This window comes from Salvelinus namaycush, chromosome 23 (assembly GCF_016432855.1).
Source record: "Salvelinus namaycush isolate Seneca chromosome 23, SaNama_1.0, whole genome shotgun sequence".
Taxonomy (NCBI): Eukaryota; Metazoa; Chordata; class Actinopteri; order Salmoniformes; family Salmonidae; genus Salvelinus; species Salvelinus namaycush.
Genome location: NC_052329.1, coordinates 34,263,334 through 34,288,958, shown reverse-complemented (window position 1 = coordinate 34,288,958; position 25,625 = coordinate 34,263,334). Strand labels below are relative to the sequence as shown.

Sequence of the window (25,625 nt, the reverse complement as noted above, 5' to 3'; positions counted from 1 at the left end):
TCATATCAATATTGACAGCTATGCTACTGTAGCAATAAGGTCAAATCCATATACAATGATGAGGATTAGGATTGATGATTGTGATGAGGATAATGATTTGGATAATGATGACTGTGACCACTAACCCCATTGTTGGGCCCCACGTGTTGCTCGGCGATCCCTAGGAAGTTCTGCAGGGGCGTCTTACCGCCTGAGGAAAAGGTCACATCAGTGGAACATACATGAGAGGAACTCAGAACAAGTCTATGACCATAGAAATAGGGTTAGTATGATTGTTGGAATGTTGACCTGGTAGTGGAAGTGGGAATGTCTGTTCTACTAATACTATTTCTATGTCTGCAACACTAACCTAAGAATTCTCGACTGGTGTCTCCCATCAATTTTGGCGGGATGGAGATGGGGTAAGGGACTGGGGGAGTTGAGTTTTTGGAGGGAGGGATTTGAGAGGGATGGGGCCGGTGATCAGAGCAGAGCACTTTGCTGGGTAGCCCAGGGAGGGTAAAACAAGGACAATAGTCTTCTCTGACCAAGGAAATGACTGTGGAAAATGCTTTAGGGCCACTTGTTGGGGCTTCAGTGCAATTATCCACATCATAGCCTCTCAACAGGGGTGTGTCTATTAGTGCAAACCATAGCTAAATATTTTGCAACCCAAACAAGCGTTTCTTATTGGACAAGTTCAGGTTAGTCCTTCCCCGTTTCAGCCCGTTTTCTTCCATTTGATTCCTAGTGAATACACTCCAGTTTATTTAGGGTTGTATCCTGACTTGAGATCAGCGCGCTCAACTCAAATCTTCGCACAATCCTCCCATTTAAGTCAATGAATGACTTACACCAAAGTCTGTGTTGCACACGCTTATCTCAGCTCTGAATTGGGCCCTTTTACTGCATCTAAGCCAAGACGTGGAAGATTACCAGTAATGACGCAAGGGGATTTTTAAACAAATAGGTAGAACTTCAGCAAAGAGAGACACCTTTGGGCTTCGCCTTCAGTGGCTCACTGAGATGGTCAGTTCTGGTTCGAGTGATCAGTTCCACATTGGAGGCTCCGTACACCTAACAGAGAAGACAAGGACAAGAAGAGTGTCATGGTTATGAGACTCTGGTTAAATAGCGCACTATATAGGGAAGAAGGTACCAATTGGGACGCACATTCGGTGACTGATTAAGGTTATTGATGTAGTAGGGAGGTGGGCTCACTGCTGAGTCTATGTATATCTGTATATTGATAGTGCCTTACTCTAGAACCAGCACTCAGGGAACAGATGACATTATATACTGTACGTCTTGAACTTTAGAGTGTTTTATTTCATTCGAGCAAAACCAAATTGAAAGCCAGGGATAGAAGGATTAATGACTCCATGTCTGTACCTTAGCCTCATACCCGTTCACCATCTCTGTCTTCTCACTGCGCCAGCCAAGGATGCCAGTCTTATTCCTGCCAGATAGACAGAGATAGCCAGACACAAAACAACAGGTCAGACTTCGAGATGGTCTTCTCCCTCCCTTCAATTCATATTCATAAATGGATTATTGGCATGTCGAGCGTACCGCTGAAGCTGCCAAAACGACAGAGGTGACACTCAGCAAGCAATAAATGATGATTACACATTCTCACCTCCCCCTCTCTCACTTTTTTAGACAATCTGACCTGCATGAGAGATGTGTCTGGTCTTGCCCTTAGTGACCCCCTCCCTCCCTACCTCTCCTCTTCCTCTTCTCCTCCCCTCGTTCCCTTATCCCTCACTCACTATCATTGTTCTACTCCCTTTCTTTTTCATACCTATCTCTGCCCATGCTCAATGCTAACCCTCTTTCTCTCGTTCCCTCCGTCTCTCACCTCTCAAAGGTGATGTTTTTGGTGTCTAGCTGGGTGGTGACCACGGGGGCGGAGAGGCGGGCTGCCACCTGCTCCTCGCTGGGCAGTAGTGCTCCCAGGAGGCCCAGGCCGGTAGTGCCCCGCCGAGGCGAGGGAGACGTCAGAGAGGACACACACAGGGTCTCACAGAACACCAGCTGTCTGTCGTGGTCCACCTCCATCACCACCGCACTGGAGTCTGACGGATAGACAGAGAGGAGGAGTACTTAGAGAGAGAGAGAATGAGAGAGAAAGAGAGAGAAAGATGGGTTGGATAGAGAGGGAGAGAGAGAGGTTGGGTTAGAGAGACTGAGGAAGAGGATGGGTTAGAGACACTGAGGAAGAGGATGGGTTAGAGACACTGATAAATGGACAGAAATGGATTTAGACAGAGATAGAGAGAAAGACAGGTTAGAAAGAGACAGGCAGAGAGAGAAAGACAGGTTAGAAAGAGACAGAAAGGGAGAGAGAGACAGGTTAGAAAGAGACAGAAAGGGAGAGAGAGACAGGTTAGAAAGAGACAGAAAGGGAGAGAGAGACAGGTTAGAAAGAGACAGAAAGGGAGAGAGAGACAGTTTAGAAAGAGACAGAAAGGGAGAGAGAGACAGGTTAGAAAGAGACAGAAAGGGAGAGAAAGACAGGTTAGAAAGAGACAGAAAGGGAGAGAAAGACAGGTTAGAAAGAGACAGAAAGGGAGAGAAAGACAGGTTAGAAAGAGACAGAAAGGGAGAGAGAGACAGGTTAGAAAGAGACAGAAAGGGAGAGAGAGACAGGTTAGAAAGAGACAGAAAGGGAGAGAGAGACAGGTTAGAAAGAGACAGAAAGGGAGAGAGAGACAGGTTAGAAAGAGACAGAAAGGGAGAGAGAGACAGGTTAGAAAGAGACAGAAAGGGAGAGAGAGACAGGTTAGAAAGAGACAGAAAGGGAGAGAGAGACAGGTTAGAAAGAGACAGAAAGGGAGAGAGAGACAGGTTAGAAAGAGACAGAAAGGGAGAGAGAGACAGGTTAGAAAGAGACAGAAAGGGAGAGAGAGACAGGTTAGAAAGAGACAGAAAGGGAGAGAAAGACAGGTTAGAAAGAGACAGGAAGGGAGCGAAAGACAGGTTAGAAAGAGACAGAAAGGGAGAAAAAGACAGGTTAGAAAGAGACAGAAAGGGAGAGAAAGACAGGTTAGAAAGAGACAGGAAGGGAGAGAAAGACAGGTTAGAAAGAGACAGGAAGGGAGAGAAAGACAGGTTAGAAAGAGACAGACAGGTTAGGAAGAGACAGACAGAGAGTAAGAGAGGTTAGAAAGAGACAGACAGAGAGTAAGAGCGACATAGACAGAAAGGAGTTAAACTAAAGAGAGAGCACTAGAGGCAGGGACGAGTAGGTTTAGACTGACATATGTAGGAGGAGAGTCGAGAGAGACTGAAATGAAAGGTCAAATAGACAGAGATGGAGTGCAACAGAAAGACAGAGGAGGAGCATTTAAAAAGATGGAGGAGTCACTAAAAGACAGTGAGAGGAAGTTCTATCAAAACAAGATATGGAGAGATCTGTCAGACAGTGACTAACATAATGATGACAGTGAGAGGGGGAAAGAAGGAAGTCCTGTGACAATAGAAAAGAGGACTCGACCACACATACTATCGCACACAATCACACACACACACACAAACCGGCCCCTGAACCCTGACCTTGACCCCGGAAGATGAAGCTTCGGTTTCCTCTCTGCCAGGTCATCTGATCAAAGCCCATGAGAGTGGTGTCTACGCGCAGACACTGGCCACTCTTCCACACGCGGTACGTGTCACTGGGGCAGATACGAGACACCAGCGGCACTAAGAAAGAGAGAGAGAGGGAGAGATAGATAACCAAATATAATTCCTAGAATGGGGGTCACTCCCATTCTAGTCAATGGCCCTGTGATGGGTGGACTGGCGGCCATTTTGAGTGTAATTTTTTTATTGCCGTGATCTGAGGGTCTTAACCATTTTAGGGATTCTATTTCTATGGAGACAATGCAGACCCACAGAGAAAGGAAGTCTGTCACCATATACAGTCAAGCAGGAAGCCATCATCCATACAGGTAAACATCTGAGAGACAGATAACATGACTTATTATGACTTACCCCAGCTAGTAAACTCCCATTTCATCTCCACGTAAAAGTCCTGAGCCTTGAGCAAAAGAGAGAGAGAGAGAGAGAAATTTAGACCCACAAATTTCAATTGACTTAACTTAAACTCTTTAACATCCTTCTCAGCTCTAGCATCTTCCCCAATATTCGGAACCAAGGACTGACAACCCCAATCCACAAAAGTGGAGACAGATTTGACCCCAATAACTACCATGGGATATGCATCAACAGCAACCTTGGGACAATCCTCTGCGTTATCATTTACAGCTGACTTGTACATTTCCTCAGTGAAAACAATGCACTGAGCAGATTTCAAATGGACTTTTTACCAAATTACCTTACGACAGACCACGTATTCACCCTGCACACCCTAACTCTGACAAACAAACAAAACAAAGGCAAAGTCTTCTCGTGCTTTGTTGACTTCAAAAAAGCTTTTGACTCAATTTGGCATGAGGGTCTGCTATACAAATTGAACGGAAAGTGTTGTTGGAGAAAAACATACGACATTATAAAATCCATGTACACAAACAACAAGTGTGCGGTTAAAATTGGCAAAAAACACACATTTCTTTCCACAGGGCCATGGGGTGAGACAGTGATGCAGCTTAAGCCCCACCCTCTTCAACATATATATCAACGAATTGGTGAGGGCACTAGAACAGTCTGCAGCACCCGGCCAAATGTTTACTGTTTGCTTATGATCTGGTGCTTCTGTACCCAACCAAGGAGGGCCTACAGCAGCACCTAGATCTTCTGCACAGATTCTGTCAGAAATGTTCTTGACATACCAATTAGGATCTGGCTAAAAAATACTTGAATCAGTTATAGAACCCATTAACCTATGGTTGTGAGGTCTGGGGTCCGCTCACCAATTAAGAATTCACAAAATGGAACAAACACCAAATTGAGATGCATGCAGAATTCAGCAAAAGTATCCTCCGTGTACAACGTAAACCACCAAATAATGCATGTAGAGCAGAATTAGGCCGATACCCGCTAATTATCAAAATCCAGAAAAGAGCCTTTAAATGCTACAACCAAAAGGAAGCGATTCCCAAACTTTCCCCAACAAAGCCATCACCTACAAAGAGATGAACCTGGAGAAGAGTCCCCTAAGCAAGCTGGTCCTGGGGCTCTGTTCTCAAATACAATCAGACCCCACAGAGCCCCAGGACAGCAACACAATTAGACCCAACCAAATCATGAGAAAACAAAATGTTTTACCTTTATTTAACTAGGCAAGTCAGTTAAGAACAAATTCTTATTTACAATGATGGCCTACCGGCGAACAGTGGGTTAACTGCCTTGCCCAGGGGCAGAACGACAGATGTTTACCTTGTCAGCTTGGGGATTCGTTCCAGCAACCTTTCGGTTACTGGCCCAACGCTCTAACCACTAGGCTACCTGCCGCCCCATAATTACGTGACACACTGGAAAGAATTAACAAAAAAACTTAGCGAACTAGAATGCTATTTGACCCTAAACAGAGAGTCCACAGTGGCAGAATACCTGACCACTGTGACTAACCCAAACTTATTAAGGAAAGCTTTGACTATGTACAGACTCAGTGAGCATAGCCTTGCTATTGAGAAAGGCCGTCGTGGGCAGACCTGGCCTTCAAGAGAAGACAGGCTATGTGCACACTGCCCACAAAATGAGGTGGAAACTGAGCTGCACTTCCTAACCTCCTGCCAAATGTATGACCACATATTTCCCTCAGATTACACAGACCCAAAGAGAATTTGAAAACAAATCCAATTTTGATAAACTCCCATATCTATTGGGTGAAATACCACAGTGTGCCATCACAGCAGCACGTTTTGTGACCTGTTGCCACATGAAAAGGGTAACCAGTGAAGAACAAACACCATTGTAAATACAACCCATATTGATGTTTATTTATTTTCCCTTTTGTACTTTATCCATTTGCACATCGTTACAACACTGTATATATACATAATATGACATTTGAAATTGCTTGATTCTTTTAGAACTTGTGTGAGTTTAATATTTACTTTTCACTTTTTATTGTTCATTTCACTTTTATTTGTCCATTTCACTTGTTTTGGCAATGTAAACATATGTTTCCCATGCCAATAAAGCCCCTTGAATTGAATGGAATTGAGAGAGAGAGAGAAAAGGGAGAGACACCCATATACACACAACAGACACACAGAACAGGGACAAGAGAGTGAGAAAGGAAGACACCGCAGGAAAAAAAGAGAGAAAGAGAGTAATTTTGTTGGCGTGGCCAGGAACAAAGGACCGTAGCTGTCCCAATCCCATCCCAGGGCTGGTGGTGAGACAGAGAGATGTGGAGGAGGCGAGATTAATAGAGCTAGTGGGGGGAGTGCAGCGTTCTGGACTTGGGAGGGAGAGAGAAAGAGAGAGGGGTGAGGAAAGGGGTCCACATCAATCATAAACTGTATCCGTACACATTGGATATCTGTATGCGTACACATTGGATATCTGTATGCGTACACATTGGATATCTGTATCCGTACACATTGGATATCTGTATCCGTACCCATTGGATATCTGTATCCGTACCCATTGGATATCTGTATCCGTACCCATTGGATATCTGTATCCGTACCCATTGGATATCTGTATCCGTACCCATTGGATATCTGTATCCGTACCCATTGGATATCTGTATCCGTACCCATTGGATATCTGTATCCGTACCCATTGGATATCTGTATCCGTACCCATTGGACATCTGTATCCGTACACATTGGACATCTGTATCCGTACACATTGGACATCTGTATCCGTACACATTGGACATCTGTATCCGTACCCATTGGATATCTGTATCCGTACCCATTGGATATCTGTATCCGTACCCATTGGATATCTGTATCCGTACACATTGGATATCTGTATCCGTACCCATTGGATATCTGTATCCGTACCCATTGGATATCTGTATCCGTACACATTGGATATCTGTATCCGTACACATTGGATATCTGTATCCGTACACATTAGATAGCTGTATGCGTACCCATTAGATGCAGTAATCACAATATAGTGGCTATATCCAGGAAACCCAAAGTTCCAAAAGCTGGGCCTAAAATAGTATATATTTTGCTGTGACTCTTATGTGGATGATGTAAAAAAAATATTTGTTGGTCTGACGTGATTAATAAGGAGCATCCAGACGCTGCACTTGATGAATTTATTAAATTGCTTCTTCCAATTACTGATAAACATGCACCTGTTAAAAAACTGACTGTTAGAACTGTTAAGGCTCCATGGATTGATGAGAAATTGAAAAGCTGTATGGTTGAAAGAAATGGGGCAAAAGGAGTGGCTGATAAGTCTGGCTGCACTTCTGACTGGCTGACTTGCTGCAAATTGAGAAATTATGTAACTAAACTCAACAAAAAGAAAAAAGAAACTCTATTATGAAGCCAAGATCGATGAACTTTGGAGTACTTTAAATATTACTTTAAATTAAATTATGGGCAGAAAGACAAACTCAACTCCATCTTTCATAGAATCATATGGCTTATTCATCAGACAACCATTTGATGTTGCCAATTATTTTAATGATTACTTAATTGGCAAAGTGGGAAATCTTAGACAGGAAATGCCAACAACGAAGAGTGAACCATCGTATTCATAAATAAAAAAAACGAAAAGTTAGTGTGGGAAAGGGAGATATATTTTTTACAAACCTCCTGGCATTGACAACTTAGATGGAAAGCTACTGAAGATGGTAGCTGACTCAATGGCCACTCCTATCTATCATATCTTTAATCTGAGTCTAGAGGAGAAGGTGTTTGTCCTCAGGCCTGGAGGGAAGCCAAAGTACCACATAAAGTAGCCTTTAAGGGTTCTATCAGCTTGCTGCCAGCTCTTAGCAAAATGTTGGAAAAAATGATGTTCGACCAAATACAATGCTATTTCTCTGTAAACAAATTGACAACAGACTTTCAGCATGCTTATAGAGAAGGGCACTCAACACGTACTGCAATGACACAAATGACTGATGATTGATTGACAGAAATTGATCAGAAGATTGTGGGAGCTGTACCGTTAGATTTCAGTGCAGCCTTTAATATTATTATCTTTTTTTAAACTATTTTCTACATTGTAGAATAATAGTGAAGACATCAAAACTATTAAATAACACATATGGAATCATGTAGTAACCAAAAAAGTGTTAAACAAATCAACATATATTTTATATTTGAGATTCTTCAAAGTAGACACATAGCAGACACAGAGCAGGGCTATTGGCTCTACAGTGAAATAAGACCGTAATCACTAACCAGGACAGTAATGGACAAGGCATATTGATATTAGGGAGAGGCATGCGTAGCCAAGTGATCGTATGGGTCCAGTGAGTGGTTGGGCTGGCTGGGGACACGGCGATTCAGACAGTTAGCAGGCCGGTGTTAGCAAGGTAGCAGTTAGCAGGCCGGGGCTAGCAAGCTAGCTAAAGTGCCTTAGAGGGACGTCGCGATGGGGGAAAAGTCTGTTTTTGCCTCCTCGTGCGGTGACGTCGATAGACCAGTCGTGGAATTAGTAGGGTTCCAAGTAGCAGAGGGGTCCAAGTCCAATTGGCAAAATGGGTATAGTGGATCAGCTAACAGTCCAATATGCTATAGATAGCTAGCAGGCCACGGTTAGCAGAATGGGCCTTCAGGGGACATCGCACCTGAGGGGCCTGTTGGGATCCTCGGGCAGATTATGTCGGTATTCAAGTCATGAAGGATCGGCGGGGTTCCGTGCCCCGTACCGGCAGTAGAAGGGGTCCGGATATTGTAGCCGAGGAGTGGGCTTTAGGAGTAGCCCAGGAGCCCTAGCCGGGAGATGGGTCTAGCGTGGGCTAGCCCCAGGCTAGTTGGTGCTTGCTCCGGGACGGTAACGTTAGCCAGGAGTAGTCAACCCGGGTTGCGGTTAGCTAGCTGCCATGATCCAGATGAAAGGGTTCAGAGTTTGCGGTAGGAATCCGGGGATATGGAGAGAAAAATAGGTCCGGTATGCTCTGGTTTGAAACGCGTTGTACGAACTGGCGAGAGCTTTCCGAGTTAAAGGTTAGCTGACTGATAGCTGATAGCTGGTAGCTAGTTAGCTTCAATTGAGGTATTCCAGTTCGGAGGTAAATAGAAATACTTTAGAAAAAAACAGATCCACACCACGTTGGGTGAGGTGGGTTGCAGGAGATTATTTTGAAATTGAGGTTTAGAAAAATATTGAAAAGAATGCGAAGAAAAAATATATACATGGGACGAGACAAGACAAAGACAAAGACGTCTGACTGCTACGCCATCTTGGATAGGGGGGTATACAGAAGATAGCCCTATTTGGTAAAAGACCAAGTCCATATTATGGCAAGAACAGCTTAGATAAACAAAGAGAAATGACAGTCCATGATTACTTTAAGACATGAAGGTCAGTCAATTTGGAAAATTTCAATAACTTTGAAAGTTTCTTCAAGTGCAGTTGCAAAAACCATCAAGCACTATGATGAAACTGGATCTCATGAGGACCGCCACCAGAAAGGAAGACCCAGAGTAACCTCTGCTGCAGAGGATAAGTTCATTAGAGTTACCAGCCTCAGAAATTGCAGCCCAAATAAATGGTTCACCGAGTTCAAGTAACAGACACATCTCAACATCAACTGTTCAGAGGAGACTTTCATGGTCAAATTGCTGCAAAGAAACCACTACTAAAGGACACCAATAATAAGAAGAGACTTGCTTAGGCCAAGAAACACGAGTAATGACCGGTGGAAAACTGTGCTTTGGTCTGATGAGATCAAATTTGAGATTGTTGGTTCCAACCGCCGTGTCTTTGTGAGACGCAGAGTAGGTGAATGGATGATCTCCGCATGTGTGGTTCCCACTCTGAAGCATGGAGGAGGAGGTGGGACAGTGTGGGGGTGCTTTGCTGGTGACACTGTCTGTGATTTAGTTAGAATTCAAGGCACACTTAACCAGCATGGCTACCACAGCATTCTGCAGCGATATGCCAACCAATCTAGTTTGCGCTAAGTGGGACAATAATTTATTTTTCAACATGACAATGACCCAACACACCTCCAGGCTGTGTAAGGGCTATTTGACCAAGAAGGAGAGTGATGGAGTGCTGCATCAGATGACCTGGCCTCCACAATCACCCGACCTCAACCCAATTGAGATGGTTTGGGATGAGTTGGACCACACAGTGAAGGGAAAGCAGCCAACAAGTGTTCAGCATATGTGGGAATTCCTTCAAAACTGTTGGAAAAATATTCCAGGTGAAGCTGGTTGTGAGAATGTCAAGAGTGTGCAAAGCTGTCATAAAGGCAAAAGGTGGTTACGTTGAATAATCTCAAATATAAAAAATAAACAGGCTCAAAATGGCCAGAAACAAAGACTTTCTTCTGAAACTCGTCAGTCTATTCTTGTTCTGAGACATGAAGGCTATTCCATGCGAGACATTGCCAAGAAACTGAAGATCTCGTACAACGCTGTGTACTACTCCCTTCACAGAACAGCGCAAACTGGCCCTAACCAGAACAGAAAGAGGAGTGGGAGGCCCCAGTGCACAACTGAGCAAGAGGACTCCTGTCTCAGCCTCCAGTATTTATGCTGGAGTAGTTTATGTGTCGGGGGCTAGGGTCAGTCTGTTATTTCTGGAGTATTTCTCCTGTCTTATCTGGTGTCCTGTGTGAATTTAAGTATGCTCTCTCTAATTCTTTCTTTCTTTCTCTCTCTCGGAGGACCTGAGCCCTAGGACCATACCTCAGGACTACCTGGCCTGATGACTCCTTGCTGTCCCCAGTCCACCTGGCCGTGCTGCTGCTCCAGTTCCAACTGTTCTGCCTGCGGCTATGGAACCCTGACCTGTTCACCGGACGGGCTACCTGTCCCAGACCTGCTGTTTTCAACTCTCTAGAGACAGCAGGAGCGGGAGAGATACTCTGAATGACCGGCTATGAAAAGCCAACTGACATTTACTCGTGAGGTGCTGACCTGCTGCACCCTCGACAACCACTGTGATTATTATTATTTGACCCTGCTGGTCATCTATGAACATTTGAACATCTTGGCCATGTTCTGTTATAATCTCTACCCGGCACAGCCAGAAGAGGACTGGCCACCCCTCATAGCCTGGTTCCTCTCTAGGTTTCTTCCTAGGTTCTGGCCTTTCTAGGGAGTCTTTCCTAGCCACCGTGCTTCTACACCTGCATTGCTTGCTGTTTGGGGTTTTAGGCTGGGTTTCTGTACAGCACTTTGCAATATCAGCTGATGTAAGAAGGGCTTTATAAATAAATTTGATTTGATTTGAGTACAAGTACATTAGTGTCTAGTTTGAGAAACAGACGCCTCACAAGTCCTCAACTGGCAGCTTCATTAAATAATACCCGCAAAACTGTCAATGGCGTGCGTACTGGGAGTGGAGTCAGGTGCAGGAGAGCAGAGAGTTGTGAACAGGCGCACACTTTATTTAGGCAGGAGAAACCAACAGATGGACGCCACTGCGCCGAAACCTCCAGCCAATGCAAAAGTGCAAACGCGCAAACAGTCACAATAATATTGTATAAACACAATAACATACCTCGTGAAATAAAACACGGAATAAACACATACCAGTCTGGCGTGTCAACAATTAACACGTAACACAAAACAATCTCACACAAAGACATGAGGGGGACCAGAGGAATAAATACATGTAGTGTGATTGGGGAATGAAAACCAGGTGTGCAGGGAACAAGACAAAACAAATGGATAAATGAAAAATGGAGCGGCGATGGCTAGAAAGCCGGTGACGTCGACCACCGCCCGAACAAGGAAAGGGGCCGACTTCGGCGGAAGTCATGACAAAAACACCAGTCTCGGCCTCCCGGGTGGCGCAGTGGTCTAGGGCACTGCATCGCAGTGCTAACTGCGCCACCAGAGTCTCTGGGTTCGCGCCCAGGCTCTGTCGCAGCCGGCCGCGACCGGGAGGTCCGTGGGGCGACGCACAATTGGGCTAGCGTCGTCCGGGTTAGGGTGGGTTTGGCCGGTAGGGATATCCTTGTCTCATCGCGCTCCAGCGACTCCCGTGGCGGGCCGGGCGCAGTGCGCGCTAACCAAGGGGGCCAGGGGCACGGTGTTTCCTCCGACACATTGGTGCGGCTGGCTTCCGGGTTGGAGGCGCGCTGTGTTAAAGAAGCAGTGCGGCTAGGTTGGGTTGTGCTTCGGAGGACGCATGGCTTTCGACCTTCGTCTCTCCCGAGCCCGTACGGGAGTTGTAGCGATGAGACAAGATAGTAATTACTAGCGATTGGATACCACGAAAATTGGGGAGAAAAGGGGATAAAAAAAAAAATAATAATAATAATAATAATAAAAATAAAAAAAACACCAGTCTCAACGTCAACAGTGAAGAGGCGATTCCAGGATGCTGGCCTTCTAGGCAGAGTTCCTCTGTCCAGTGTCTGGGTTCTTTTTCCCATCTTAATATTTTATTTTTATTGGCCAGTCTGAGATATGGCTTTTTCTTTGCAACTCTACAACTCCGAACAACATACCAAATACCACAAATAAACAATAGGAGGGATGTGGCTCAGGGAGAGGAGAGATCTGGCAGCAGATACTGCAGTTTGATGACTGTCTAGCGACAGTAAAGCAGTGGTTGTGTGGCTGAATTATGTTTTTAAATGGTCAATTAAATCAAAGAAAACAGTAAGGGGTGGTTTACCGGACACAGATCCAGGACTAGGCTTAATCTGTGTCCGGGAACCACCCCTTAGACTAGCTGGGAACTAGTGCACTGTAAAAAACATATATACACCCACAAATCTAGTTGTTTCAGCTAATTACTATAAAGTCAGTGGTTCCACAACCTTTTTTTCGTTTACTCAACTTTTCTGTTCAAATGTTATCCGAATGTTGTTGTTTTTTGCCCAAACATGAGAATTGGTGTTTGCTCAACCTGAAAAGTTGAGGTAACAAAAAAAAAGGGCTGTGGAATCAGTTACTTAATAATATTTAGTTGAAACAGCTTGATATTTTTTTTTTTACAGTATGCTTCAATAAGTCTAGTGCTAACACAAAATATATCTTCAAGTGTTTCCTAAATGTCTGTAGTTGCTGTTGTGCTCTGTACTTGTGTTCAGTGTCAGCGCCTCTCACCTGGTGCAGTCTCTCCAGGAGGACAGGGATTCCCGCCAGTCTCTTAGTGGTCCGCTGGTAGTCACGGTAATGCAGAACTAGGCGCACCAGCTCTGGCTCTCGTGTGCTGACTGCTTCCTGGAGCACTATGGGAGAGAGAAAGACAATCTTCACCTTACATATAGACACACGCTCAGAGGTCAATTTATTAGGTACACCACCGCGTTCACAACATTGGTTCGCAACTACAGACAGTGGTCACGTGGCTGTAGCTTGCTATATAAAGCAGGCAGACAGGCATTCAGTTACTGTTGGAACATTATACCGTGGAACATTAGAATGGGCAACTAATTGAGCAACTTTGAGCGTTGTAGACTTGCCGGTGGCAGGGGCGCCGGTTCCAGTATCTCAGAAACGGCCGGCCTCCTGGGCTTTTCACGCACGACAGTGTCTTGGGTTTATCAAGAGTAGTACGACAAACAAAAAACATCCAGTCAGCGGCAGTCCTGTGGGTGAAAACAGCTTGTTGACGAGAGGTAGAAGGATAATGGAAAGAATGGTGCAAGCTAACAGGCGGGCCAGACAGGAAAATAACGGCACAGTACAACAGTGGTGTGCAGAACGGCATCTCAGAATGCACAACTCGTCGGTCCTTGTCACGGACGGCCTATTGCAGCAGACGAAAACACCAGGTTCCCCTCCTATTAGCTAAGAAGAAGAAGAAGTGGCTCCAGTGGGCATGCGATCACCAACACTAGACAAATGAGGAGTGGAAAAACATTGCCTGGTCCGACGAATCCCAGTTCCTGTTGCGTCATGCTGAGAGCAGTCAGGATTTGGCGTAAGCAGCATGAGTCCATGGACCCCATCCTGCCTCGTGTCAACGGTACAGGCTGGTGGCAGTGGTGTAATGGTGTGAGGAATGTTTGATACCCTTGATACCAATTGAGCAACGTTTCCATGCCCTGAAGAATTCAGGCTGTACGGCCCGGTACTTGATGGGTGTACCTAATAAACTGTCTAGTGAGTGTATGCTGTACTGTGCTGTGTTACTCAACTATGCTACGTTGTGCTATACAGCAGAGCAACTTTTTTGGGGCTCCCGAGTGGCGCAGTGGTCTAAGGCACTGCTTCTCAGTGCAAGAGGCGTCACTGCAGTCCCTGGTTTGAATCCAGTCTGCATCACATCCGGCCGTGATTGAGATCCTATAGGGCGGCGCACAATTGGCCCAGTGTCGCCTGGGTTTGGCCGGGGTAGGCCATTGTAAATAAGAATTTGTTTTTAACTGACTTGCCTAGTTAAATAAAATCTAAAAAAAATAGACTATATTATACAGGTCCCTTCCCAGTGCCCAGTCCACAATCAACTCTCTAAGGAAACTCTGCCTAACCTACCAAATCAATTTCGATTTCCTTTTAAATTATTTACATTTACATTTAAGTCATTTAGCAGACGCTCTTATCCAGAGCGACTTACAAATTGGAAAGTTCATACATATTCATCCTGGTCCCCCCGTGGGGAATGAACCCACAACCCTGGCGTTGCAAGCGCCATGCTCTACCAACTGAGCCACACGGGACCAATTTATCAATAAGTGCATTTAAAAGCAAGTGTGCCTAATTACTTGATTAGATCTATCCACAACGGCCATTTGTCTCACCATCAATCCATAAACAAATGGTTCCTATTCGTAGAATCCAATCCCCTCAATCTATTTCTATATAGATTCTATACAGTATATCCTTCCAGCCTTTAATGGTGAGTCACTATTAGACTCCTCCTAGCCAATTTATCTACGTATGCTTTCACACTACACATGCCTGTTGTGTTCTATTGATGATTCTGCCCCCAAAAAATATTTCCACTTGAGGGATGATAAAGTTTTCTACCGATACTAGTACTACTCCTACTGCTACTACTACCAATACTACTACTTCTATTACTACTACCACTATTACGATCAGTACTACAAGTACTACTCCTACTGCTACTACTACTACTACTACTAATTCTACTACTTCTATTACTATCAGTACTATTCTTACTGCTACTACTACTATCAGTACTACTACTCCTACTCCTACCCCTCTCTGTCTCACCTGTCCATCCGTTGTGGTTCTCCTTGCTGACGTTGGCACCATGTTGGAGGAGCAGGCGGGCACAGTCCAGGTGACCCAGAGTGACAGCCAGGTGGAGGGGGGTCCGACCCCGGGGGTCCAGGGTCTCCACATCCACCTGAGGGGGGCAGAGGAGAGAAGTGGGTTCATTGTATGGCATGGTGCTCATCTGGCAAAAAGAGAGAGATAAAAATAGAGAGAGAGAGAGGGTGGAGGAGGTGTGGAGGAGAGAGTGATGGAAGGAGAAGAGACAGGTGATAATTGAGCTATCACATCCTCACATGACTGGCACGCCAGTGTTCTAGATGGGTCGGCTTTATATAGTGAGTTACACTACAAGTGTCTCGATGTAACGTCTCTGCCATTCTCTAGAGTTGATCTCTCTCACTGTCTCTGTCTCTTCCTGCCTCAGTTTTGATACAGTAGCTATCATAGTCTAGTAGCCTACTGCAGCGTGTTTGATGTAGTCTTTCTGCTCTGCAGTCTAGTTGGTCTAAATCAGCAAGTCTCTATGTTGATGAATCTGATCTCTGGCCTGTGATTAAAAAAAGTTCATTCGAGCTCCTGGCAGGATCCAAGGTCAAGAACAAACCAACCACATGCTGGCATCCTAATGAGGGAGGCTGATAGAGGACGACTGGGGTTACGTCCCAAATGGCACATTATTCCTTCGATTGTGGTCTACTTTTGACCTGAGCCCTGTGGTGTCCCTGGTCAAAGTAGTGTACTATAAAGGGAATAGGGTGCCATTTGGGATGTAAACAAGGAGCCGCACTGAGGAATCAGAATCTGCGTAACTGGTGGATGTGGAAAATGTATAGATGAAATGATAGCGCGTGGAAATGGATGGATAAAGCTTGCTGTTGTGAGGGGAGGAGCGGTTGTAACAGTGAATACGCGGAATTGCTTTATGGTACATTTCCATCCGAGCTTCGCGTCTATTCATATTTGCATTGGAAATGTTTCAAAATCACAAAGCACACACACTGTTGTGTTGTGTGAGGGCTTGTGTTTTGGTTCACGTGTGCTCCAGTGCAGGTCAGTGCAGCCCTGGCAGTTGGTGTTGGTGTGTCGAGTGTACTTTGCAGTGTGTTATTGTCGAGTGTGTTGTACAGTACATCAGAGGGATGCTGCTGGGTTGTTTTTCACCAGGAGCAGCCTCCCTCCTCCCACGTGGAGCCTCCTCATCTCCCCTGCTGCTCTCCCTCTCTCTCCAGGGGCCTCCCGGGGGCCACGCCCTGCTCTGTAATTAGCAAGCCCAGCATTAGCGTTAGTGATGGCACTGCTTGATCGTAAGCAACAACTGGGGCACCTAATCCCAAAGGGGGGGGGGGGGACGCCGGAGAGAAGAAGAGGAATGGAACGGCAGCAAAACAGAAAGAGGAATCCACACAGGCACTGTCGGAGGTGAAGGGTGAGGTGTAGAGGGAATAGAGGGAGGGAATAGAGGTGTATCACTATAGCAACCAAGGGATGAGAAGAAGAGGCGGGAGAGAGGGAGAAGGAGGAGGAAGGTGTGCTATGCGCTGGAGCAGACAGGGCTGGTTGAGTGGCGGCAACTGCTCTGTGAAATAGAGAGGGTGGTGGTGGCGTAGGCTGTGTGTGTACTGAATAATGGGTAGTGAGTGATTGATGTCAGAGTAGCTTTGTAGGGCCCTCCAAGTAGCCCTGGGGATGACACTGAGGAAAGAGGGAAAGAGAGAGAGAAAGAGGGAAAGAGAGAGAATGGATGGATGGAAAAAGGATAAGAAAGATGGAGTGACACTGGCTGATAACTGTGAAAAGTACATAAACAGTAAGAGCAAAGCAGCAAGAAATGGTGGTAGTATTCTGATTATTTGAGGGGGACTATTGTAATGATTGTTGTCTAACTAGGCTCGTGTGTTGGACCAGTAGTTAGCAAGATTGCCTACAGGCTGGGAGGCCCGGGTTCAAAAGCCACAAGGCGAGTTGCACTGACACCATTCGCTACAATATTTAAGTGATAATGCCCGAGAAGCTGGTGTTTGGAGGATATATTGGCACAGGTGTTAGGCCCAAGATGAAGTTCGAGGGCATTATCACATTATCACCAGCTTCGAGGGCATTTACACTTTTATACAACGGGTTCAACAATGATTTATATATTTTCATTAAAAACGTTATTTTGATGAATTCATTCATACTATTTCATCCTTCCACGAGATATAGTCCACACGCAAATCTAGGGTTGCTACCCAAGCCGGATGGTCGTTTGTTCTATCGGTTCAGTTGCCAGAGACGCGACCCAGTCTTTAAGTCTTTTTGTTCTATATCTATGGACGCGACCCAGTCGTTCATTCTAAATGTTCCATTGCCATACTGGCTGGCAACGTTCTTATCCCTTGCTTGCTAGCTAGCCATCTACAGCTAACTTAGTCACGTCAAAAAGTGCAGCCAGAATAACAGCAAAGTAGCTGCATTTGCGTTTGTTTAAGTTGTTTTCTAGTGACCTTTATTTGGATACATCCACAATAAATGATGTGTGATTTCGCCTGGTATAGAAAATGTGCTCTCTCGTCAGGACACTGTTGTTCAGAGGAGCTAGCCAACAACACAGCTAGCACAATAATTTCAAACTGAAGCTGGAAAGACTGCAAACTAGCTGCACTTTGTTTCGTTTGACCTGTTTTCTATACAGTACATTCATAGAAATGATGCTGATTCATGATTTTCAACTGGCTGACAAAAGCTGCCTGCCTGTCTCGTCCCGACTCCCGACACGTTCATTATTATGGGACAGCAGGAGATCGAATTTGAATATTGAAACAATGTTGCAAATGTCGTCTAGAAAGACAGCAAGAATTATACAAATATCCGCTGTTGAAAACTAAATGTTAGTCTAAAAGAAATGTGAGATAATGTCTAGATGTTTTTATAGTGAAGATCAAGTTTATAAATTGGCTGGCTGGGCTGATGAGACAATGGATTGTGAAGTCAGATGGAACAGAGTAAATAGGCATTTTAACGTCATAGATTAATCGGTGGTAACTTGTGGAATAGACACCGGCTGGAATGTGGTTTTAACCAATCAGAATTCAGGATTAGACCCACCGTTGTATAAAGCTAATTAAGTATGAGAGAAAAGAGCCTTCTAAAAAGGCTTGACTATGAGGCGGAGAGGTGTGGTAAGGGAGAGAATAGAGAGGGAGTGTTCAGGAAACTCCTATTGTTTAATTAAGACAAGTGGCCCCCATTGACCCAGTCTGATTAGTCAGTCTGTTATTTTTACACCATCGAGACACTCAAATAGAAACACAACAGCAGCCACTTTCCCACACAAACAAACACAAGTCCTCTTTCTCTATCCGTTCAGTAAAATTTGACATTTAAAAAAAAATATATATATTAAAAAAGGAAACCACTCTTGACAATAACACTCATTATTGGTCAGTTACGGTATAGAACTGACACGCTAAACCAATACACTCAAATGTAACACTTTTCTGCTGTGGTACACAGACACATGTCACCTCGAGTCCACACCTCCTCATTCTCACGTCTTCACACTAGTGCACACATTAACCCTGAAACACAGTGGCACACTTACTCATTCACATGTGAACAATGTGGTTCTGACCAACAAACAGCCCACAAATAGAGCCCCACTATCTAACACACAAACACATACAGACCCACACACCCCACACTCACAGGCCAGGCATTAGCTAAAGTCTCAGTACAGGTGCTGATTTAGGATCAGTTTAGCCTTTTAGATCATAATGAATACTATGAAATACACCTGGATGGGACCTTACCCCAGATCAGCACTCCTACTCGGAGGCACTTACAGAATCAACTGGCCCAGGTAGTTATAGTAAGGATATTATGTCATACTGGGTCTTCCCATTCTCTCTGCTCATCCTCATCATCCACTGACTGCCTCGTAGTGCCTGCTCTCTCACTTTCTCATTGGCTCCATCCATCCTTCATTCTTCCGTCCCTCCCTTGGTCCTCCCCTCTCTCTCCCTCCATCCATCCATCCTTCCTTCCGTCCGTCCCTCCCTTGGTCCCCCCCCTCTCTCTCTCCCTCCATCCTTCCTTCCGTCCCTCCCTTGGTCCTCCCCTCTCTCTCTCTCTCTCCCTCCATCCTTCCTTCCGTCCCTCTCTTGGTCCTCCCCTCTCTCTCTCTCTCCCTCCATCCTTCCTTCCGTCCCTCCCTTGGTCCCCCCCCTCTCTCTCTCCCTCCATCCTTCCTTCCGTCCCTCCCTTGGTCCTCCCCTCTCTCTCTCCCTCCATCCTTCCTTCCTTCCATCCCTCCCTTGGTCCTCCCCTCTCTCCCTCTCAGTGGAAACTGCATAATTGATAGACATCTCTGTCTGGACTATCTACTCCTGTACTCTCTCTGCTTCGCCTTAATGTTCTCTGGCAGCTACTTAAACCAACATCAATCTTTCATTGGGAGACCAAAATATGTTTGTGGTGGGTGGAGGATGCATGCATGAGAATCATATGTGTGCTCATTGGGAGGGGAGGGGGGATCAACTTGTCCCCCTTATTTTCAGTGTTACCCTCTTTCAATTCGGGGGTTAACATGTACAACTGTGATTGATCCATTTTCAATATGCGTAGGAGAGTTATAGCCTAGTTATAGCCAAACGTTACACATGCGCTTGGGATAATGTATCTTTATGCAGTCATTCTCTATGTGAGTGTATGGTGTAAGTGGGGCATATACCGATGAGACCACACCATCAGATGCATGTGTGTGATCGACCTATAAATATCTCAAAATAACTAAATATCATTACCATCCCTCTATCACCAAATGCAGGGCAGAGACAGAAAAAGAGGCCAGAGCAGGAGTGAGTAGTTGGAGCCTGAGAGTCTGAGCCCAGGAAATTTGAGCGAGAAGGACGGCTGGGCGGAGACAAGATGAAAGCAGCAGAGGGACTGAGGGAGAATGGAGGAGGATGGAGCTGGGTGAAATAACTCTTCCTTGGTCAGTGAACCTGTCACAGGCAGGGCGGGGAGAGATGTGGGTCTCTCCCTCCTCCTCACTCCTGCTCCTCGATAACAGACGTGACTTGTGCGATGCAGTACCTCAGACAGCACTAGTCTCTGATACATGTCCGACTGAAGAGACTCCAACACTCTCACACTAAAGAATGGGGGTGAAATGATCACCTAGACATTTATACTTGGGATAATATTCAAACCAATAGGAAAACCAGTAGGCTACAGCCTTTACTGTTGAATCACCACTAAACCTCACAATCCATCTATTGATGTTTTCACACTTGTGTTAGCGTTTTAAACCAATGTCAAACCACCATTATGCTACAAGTTTCACTGTTAAATCACTAAAACTTTGAAGATGCATTATATTGGCAACATGTCTCGTAACCATTGTTGTCACTTGTCAGGCCACCACAAGACTAATGTAATAACATGCATTACTTTGCTCAACGATAGGAGACAGCAGATGGTATTCTGTGTGAAGGGAGGAGGAAGTTGTGAATAGAGAAACAGCGGATAGAGGAAGGTCCCCCACAATGCAAAGCGAGGAGGAACCTATTATCTCTAAAGGTAGGAACTTCACATTTGTTCTCATGCACGGAAAAGAAGATGAAAATACCCTGGATTTGCATAATCAAATGACAACAAGATGACGCGGTTAAGCAAACATCAATACAAAATGTCGGAACAGAAACTGGACTGTCTTATGGGCTGTGTGTTTCAGGAAACAACAACATGACTATTGTGGAACAACTCTTCCCATGTCTGATGGTTGATATAGATTAGGATATCACAAACAATGCTTGTGAACTGGGGAGAATTGCAGGTTGAATTCAGTACTAACCTCAGTTTTATGCATAGCTATTTACAACAGGTGTGTGTCTTTGTGTGTGTGTGTGTGTGTGTGTGTGTGTGTGTGTGTGTGTGTGTGTGTGTGTGTGTGTGTGTGTGTGTGTGTGTGTGTGTGCACATACAAATATACTGTAAGTGTGTCCCTACATTTGTAATGAATACTCAGGGAGAAAAAGGTGTAGATTCACACGCAGGGCGCGGTAGGTGTTAATTTCGCAGAAGGCAGGAATCGTGGTCACAGGCAGGCAATGGTCATACACAGGTAGGCAAACAGGTAGGTGAATCCAAACTAGGACTGAAGGCTATAACTGGTTCTCACAAACGAGCTAGGAAAAGGATTAGTAGAGTCAAAACGAACAATACCTCACAAAGGAACAAACAGAATGAACTGAACTAAATAAGGAGCTGATGAGACTAGGAGAGTAACTAACACAGGTGAAATCAATGAACAAAAATGAAAGACAGGACTACGTTCAAGAACACAACGAAACAGAACACAAGGTTGACTAAGAAAATAAATACAGAACCTTACAACATTATTGTTTGCAAACCATTTATGTGGCAGGCCAGACAGTAATGAAATCAGATATGGTCCTCGAAGTATCATTCATTTCCTCTTTTCCATTTCAGGCCCACAATGCAACACAATATTAACAGGGACATCTTTTCAATCTTTAAGGAATACTGTTGTCTGTTTCTGTCCTCTCTCTCGGTTAAAAGCTTTCCACAATTTAACTAAATCTAGTCCCATCACATCCTTATCCCTAGTGACACTGCACTGCTGCAATTAGTGTAGAGTTTCACTGCTCTGTAGAGGTAAGAAGAGGGGACGGTTAGGGGAAAACTAAGATACGATGGGTGCGTGAGTGAGAAACAGACGGAGGGGAGGATGGATGGTCAGTATACCGGGTCAGGGAAATTTACTGTAGATTGCAGGCAGGGATAGACAGATGGTATAGCAGAGACAAAAGAGGAAGGAAGACAATGTAATTTATGAGGCCGGTCTCCACCCAGATTGATATCATCAGACTTTAAGACTGCTGAGTTAACATGATTGCCCAGCTGAGCCTGTGAGCATCGTACACATTAGAGTGAGGAAAGTGGGCAGGGGAGGGGAGCGGTGGGGTGGGGGAGATCTGGCGGTGGTGGTGTCCCCTCCTCGCCTCTCTTTGGAGGAAGGATGGGGAAGTCATTTTTAGAAAAGGACCCTGTTCCATTTCAATCATATCTGGGATGCATTTTTAGTGGTTGGATCAGGATATAGTGATATGTTGCTGCACAGTGCTGTTATTCCTTCCTCCCTTTCACTCCTCCCTCCCTTCCTCCCTTCACTATCCCACTTGCATCCTCATGTTACTTTACAACCTCTGGCTATCCCTCTTTGTCTCTACCTTGTTGTCAGCTCTCTCTCTTCACAGAATCCCTCTGCTTTGTTTTATGACACTGCTTAAAGAAAGCTGCAAATTGAGCTCCCCCTCTTCACTCTCCTCCCTGCTCAATTTATATGTTTTACTTTTGCTCTTTTAAGTGCTTCTTCTTCTCCTTCCCGGCTTCCTTTTTCACTGCGCTGTCGTTACATTGATACCCAATACCAATAACATTTTCTGTCTCTCCTGGTGCAGCATTTCTCTGTTCTTTCATCAGAGAGGCGCAAGCCTTACTTACCCTGTATGCACTTGCTCCCTACACCTTGTGCACTTCTTGTGTCCTGCACTCCTTTAGATACCATTGATCCTTGACACATATGCAACCACCGTCAGCCATATCCAATCCACACGTGCACACTTGACCATCCATACAGCCAGCAAGTCAGTCTGAGTTCCAGACAGTTGGCCAGCCAGTGTAACTCTTCCCCTGATGGAGCCATAAACACACCTCTATAAGCCTGCAGGGTTTGCCAAGAGAGGCCAGGATTTATCTGTCAGCACCCTGTAAATTACATCAACTGGGGGTGCTTTATATAGTCATAATCCATGGGGCTCAGGCTTGAATCATCACCAGCATCACAGTGCTCTGCACAGCATTGCATCCGAGCCAAGAGGTGCTAGGTCTGAGCGTTTACCATACGTTTTAACAGTGTGCACTGTCAAATAAAGTTATTTAGAAGGGAATTGAATTTGGATTTGTACATAAATATGAGAGTGCATGACATTTGAGTCAGGTTCAGAGATGTGAGTGAGAGTAAACTAGTCTTACAAATGTCCTATAAATGTTTATATTTGTAAATAAGGTGTCAGTCACAGTGACCGGACATATGAAGGGCATGCAAATATTCTCCTTTAAACAGTTTCTTTGGCTCACATTCAGAGTGGAAAAACAACCACAGCCCTTATGTTGATGTGACAGTGTTACAGCAGGGAAGCCAAGCCTGTACTGCACATCAACCTGGTGCATAATAAGCAGCAGAACAGGGAACTGGCATTTCAGTCTACTGTCATTTAAAACCTGCACTCTCACCATTGCTTACCATTTCTTGTCAATATAAAATTCCTAGCATGATAGGCTTTGTATTATAAACGCATGTGATTAGTCGGGCTGGAAATAATAAGGCTCTGAAATAATGCAGATCCCCATGAGAAATCTGAATTCAAATCTGTGCATAGTGTGCAGGTTACGAGGTATTCAGTTCCGTCTTATTCATCCCACTGAATTGTCTGTGTGGCTGGGAAACTGCATGAAACCTCTTATGTAATGTGTTAGATATTCCATATTCTTGCAGAGGTCGTTCATTTAAGATAGTATTTTTCAGATGTCTGTCTGTCATGCCTTGTGTCCATCAGTCTGTCCTGTAGTACCCATTTCCATTGTATGCATGCATCATGCTCTACATATTTCTGGGTTCAAATAAATGGACGGACTGGCTAAAATGTTCCGACAGTACATCCCAGAAAGAATACATGAACACCTATGCAATTTCATTCTGTAGGTATGGACATATCATAGAAATAGTAAACATGGCATAGCCACACATCCTCTTCTGACAGCCGAGGCAAGACTGGTATTATTTCCATCACTGTGCATGTGCATCAATTCGCCCACATTATCTGCATTGTCTCCCACGGTTTCCTCCTCTTCATTTAGGTGGTGGGAAGGTACAGTATTGGACACAACACGAAACAGTATTACTAGCAGCTTTCCACACGCAGAGCCACAGCTTGCTAAATGTAACAAATAGCAAGGAAATGGTAATGGAATCTTGGAGTAGGCTAGAGGAGATGATTTCAAGAATATTAACGTTACAATGTTGCAAGTTCATGATGTGCTCGCCAAATACAATGACCTCGTTGTAAGAAATTGTAGCAAAGCCTCGACACATTTTCTGATTCCCACTGAACGACAATGTTGGAAACACATTTCAAACGAGGTTTACGCTATTTCATGGCATGGGATAATTTCTCGAGGTAAAGTCATGGCAGGTAGCCACCTATTAAAACATATGTAACTTCCACCACCTCCTACCGTTCAATTCAATCAACGAGCTCACGGTTCGTGAACTGTGGTCACACTAGATGGTACACCTAACCTAAACCTATCCAAATGTTATTGGCACGGCCCACGCTTTTTTATCAGATAGACGAGGACTTGTCGCCCGAAGACTCCTCACCTGCTCGTTCATGGATAGCGCTTTCTCCAGCTTCCGATGTTTGTTGTGCCACACCATATAGTGAATAGGATAACGACTCTTTTCCGGAGTTTTCTTAGCAGAAATCATCTTCGGTTCATAGTTCGCCTTCTCCTCTGTTTATTTTGTTCCGTATAAGCCTATCACTTAATACTTCGCTATTGACTGACTATGCTCATATTATCGCTCTGTCGTGACATGTCACTTTACAAGACATACCTTCCGCCTTATAATATGATAGTATGAATAAAACGTGTAAATGATTTCCCTTGCAGTCAGTTGGTTATGATAAAGACTAGTCAATAAACAGCCCTAAATCTAAGAATCACTAAGAGATCCCTTACTTGTATTTAATCTAGTCTACCTCTGTTCTCCATGCCCTACCCGTCTCATACCTTTATCTTCCTCCTTGAATAAACTAGCGAGACAGTCGCCCATCTATTCTCCGCTCACTCCCATCACAGCGAATGCACTGTTGTGAGACCGTGATGACAGCCCGCAATAAAATGTAAGCAGCCAATCAAATAGAAGGGATGCTGATGAGCGTGATGTATAAGATACACGCCCGTAGAGTGGCTACATACGCCACCTACCAGCCATTAGGAGTTAGTAATTCACTTCATATTAATAAACTAAACAATCAGCCTATACCATAATCACATCCAAATAGCCTACACCTTTGATGCTGTCTATTGGCTAGGCTATAGCACTGCAATGTTTTTGCAACATGAAGCTCTCTGAACATGTATTTAGGCTATTTGTGAGCCTGCTTTTATCCCCGTTTTAGTACAAATTAGTCAACTTCTAAAACATCAGAACTGCCAGCCACCACTATTTCGCTTCGACAGCCTCGCCTGTGATATAGGCTAGCCTTAACCACTATAAAGCTTTACAAAACATCAAATAAATAATATCCAGAGAACTAGCTAAATATATGAACATTTAGAATAAGATAGGTGTACCCCAACGTGCATGGA

General features: G+C 44.7%; 1 protein-coding gene across 2 annotated transcripts in view; it reads right to left on the bottom strand.

Moving 5' to 3' along the window:
- The window catches only part of LOC120018891 (ankyrin repeat domain-containing protein 13B-like), a 31,301-nt gene extending 6,563 nt beyond the window's left edge, over positions 1–24,738 (bottom strand). For both annotated transcript variants that reach the window (XM_038962111.1, XM_038962112.1), the window contains exons 1-9: positions 24,631–24,738; positions 15,180–15,315; positions 13,101–13,225; positions 3,973–4,018; positions 3,538–3,681; positions 1,841–2,057; positions 1,372–1,438; positions 975–1,056; positions 126–190 (exon numbers count right to left, since the gene is read on the bottom strand). In XM_038962111.1, coding sequence (XP_038818039.1) covers positions 126–190; positions 975–1,056; positions 1,372–1,438; positions 1,841–2,057; positions 3,538–3,681; positions 3,973–4,018; positions 13,101–13,225; positions 15,180–15,315; positions 24,631–24,738 — 990 coding nt within the window. The remainder of the gene's footprint in view (positions 1–125; positions 191–974; positions 1,057–1,371; positions 1,439–1,840; positions 2,058–3,537; positions 3,682–3,972; positions 4,019–13,100; positions 13,226–15,179; positions 15,316–24,630) is intronic.
- Positions 24,739–25,625: the final 887 nt, after the last annotated feature.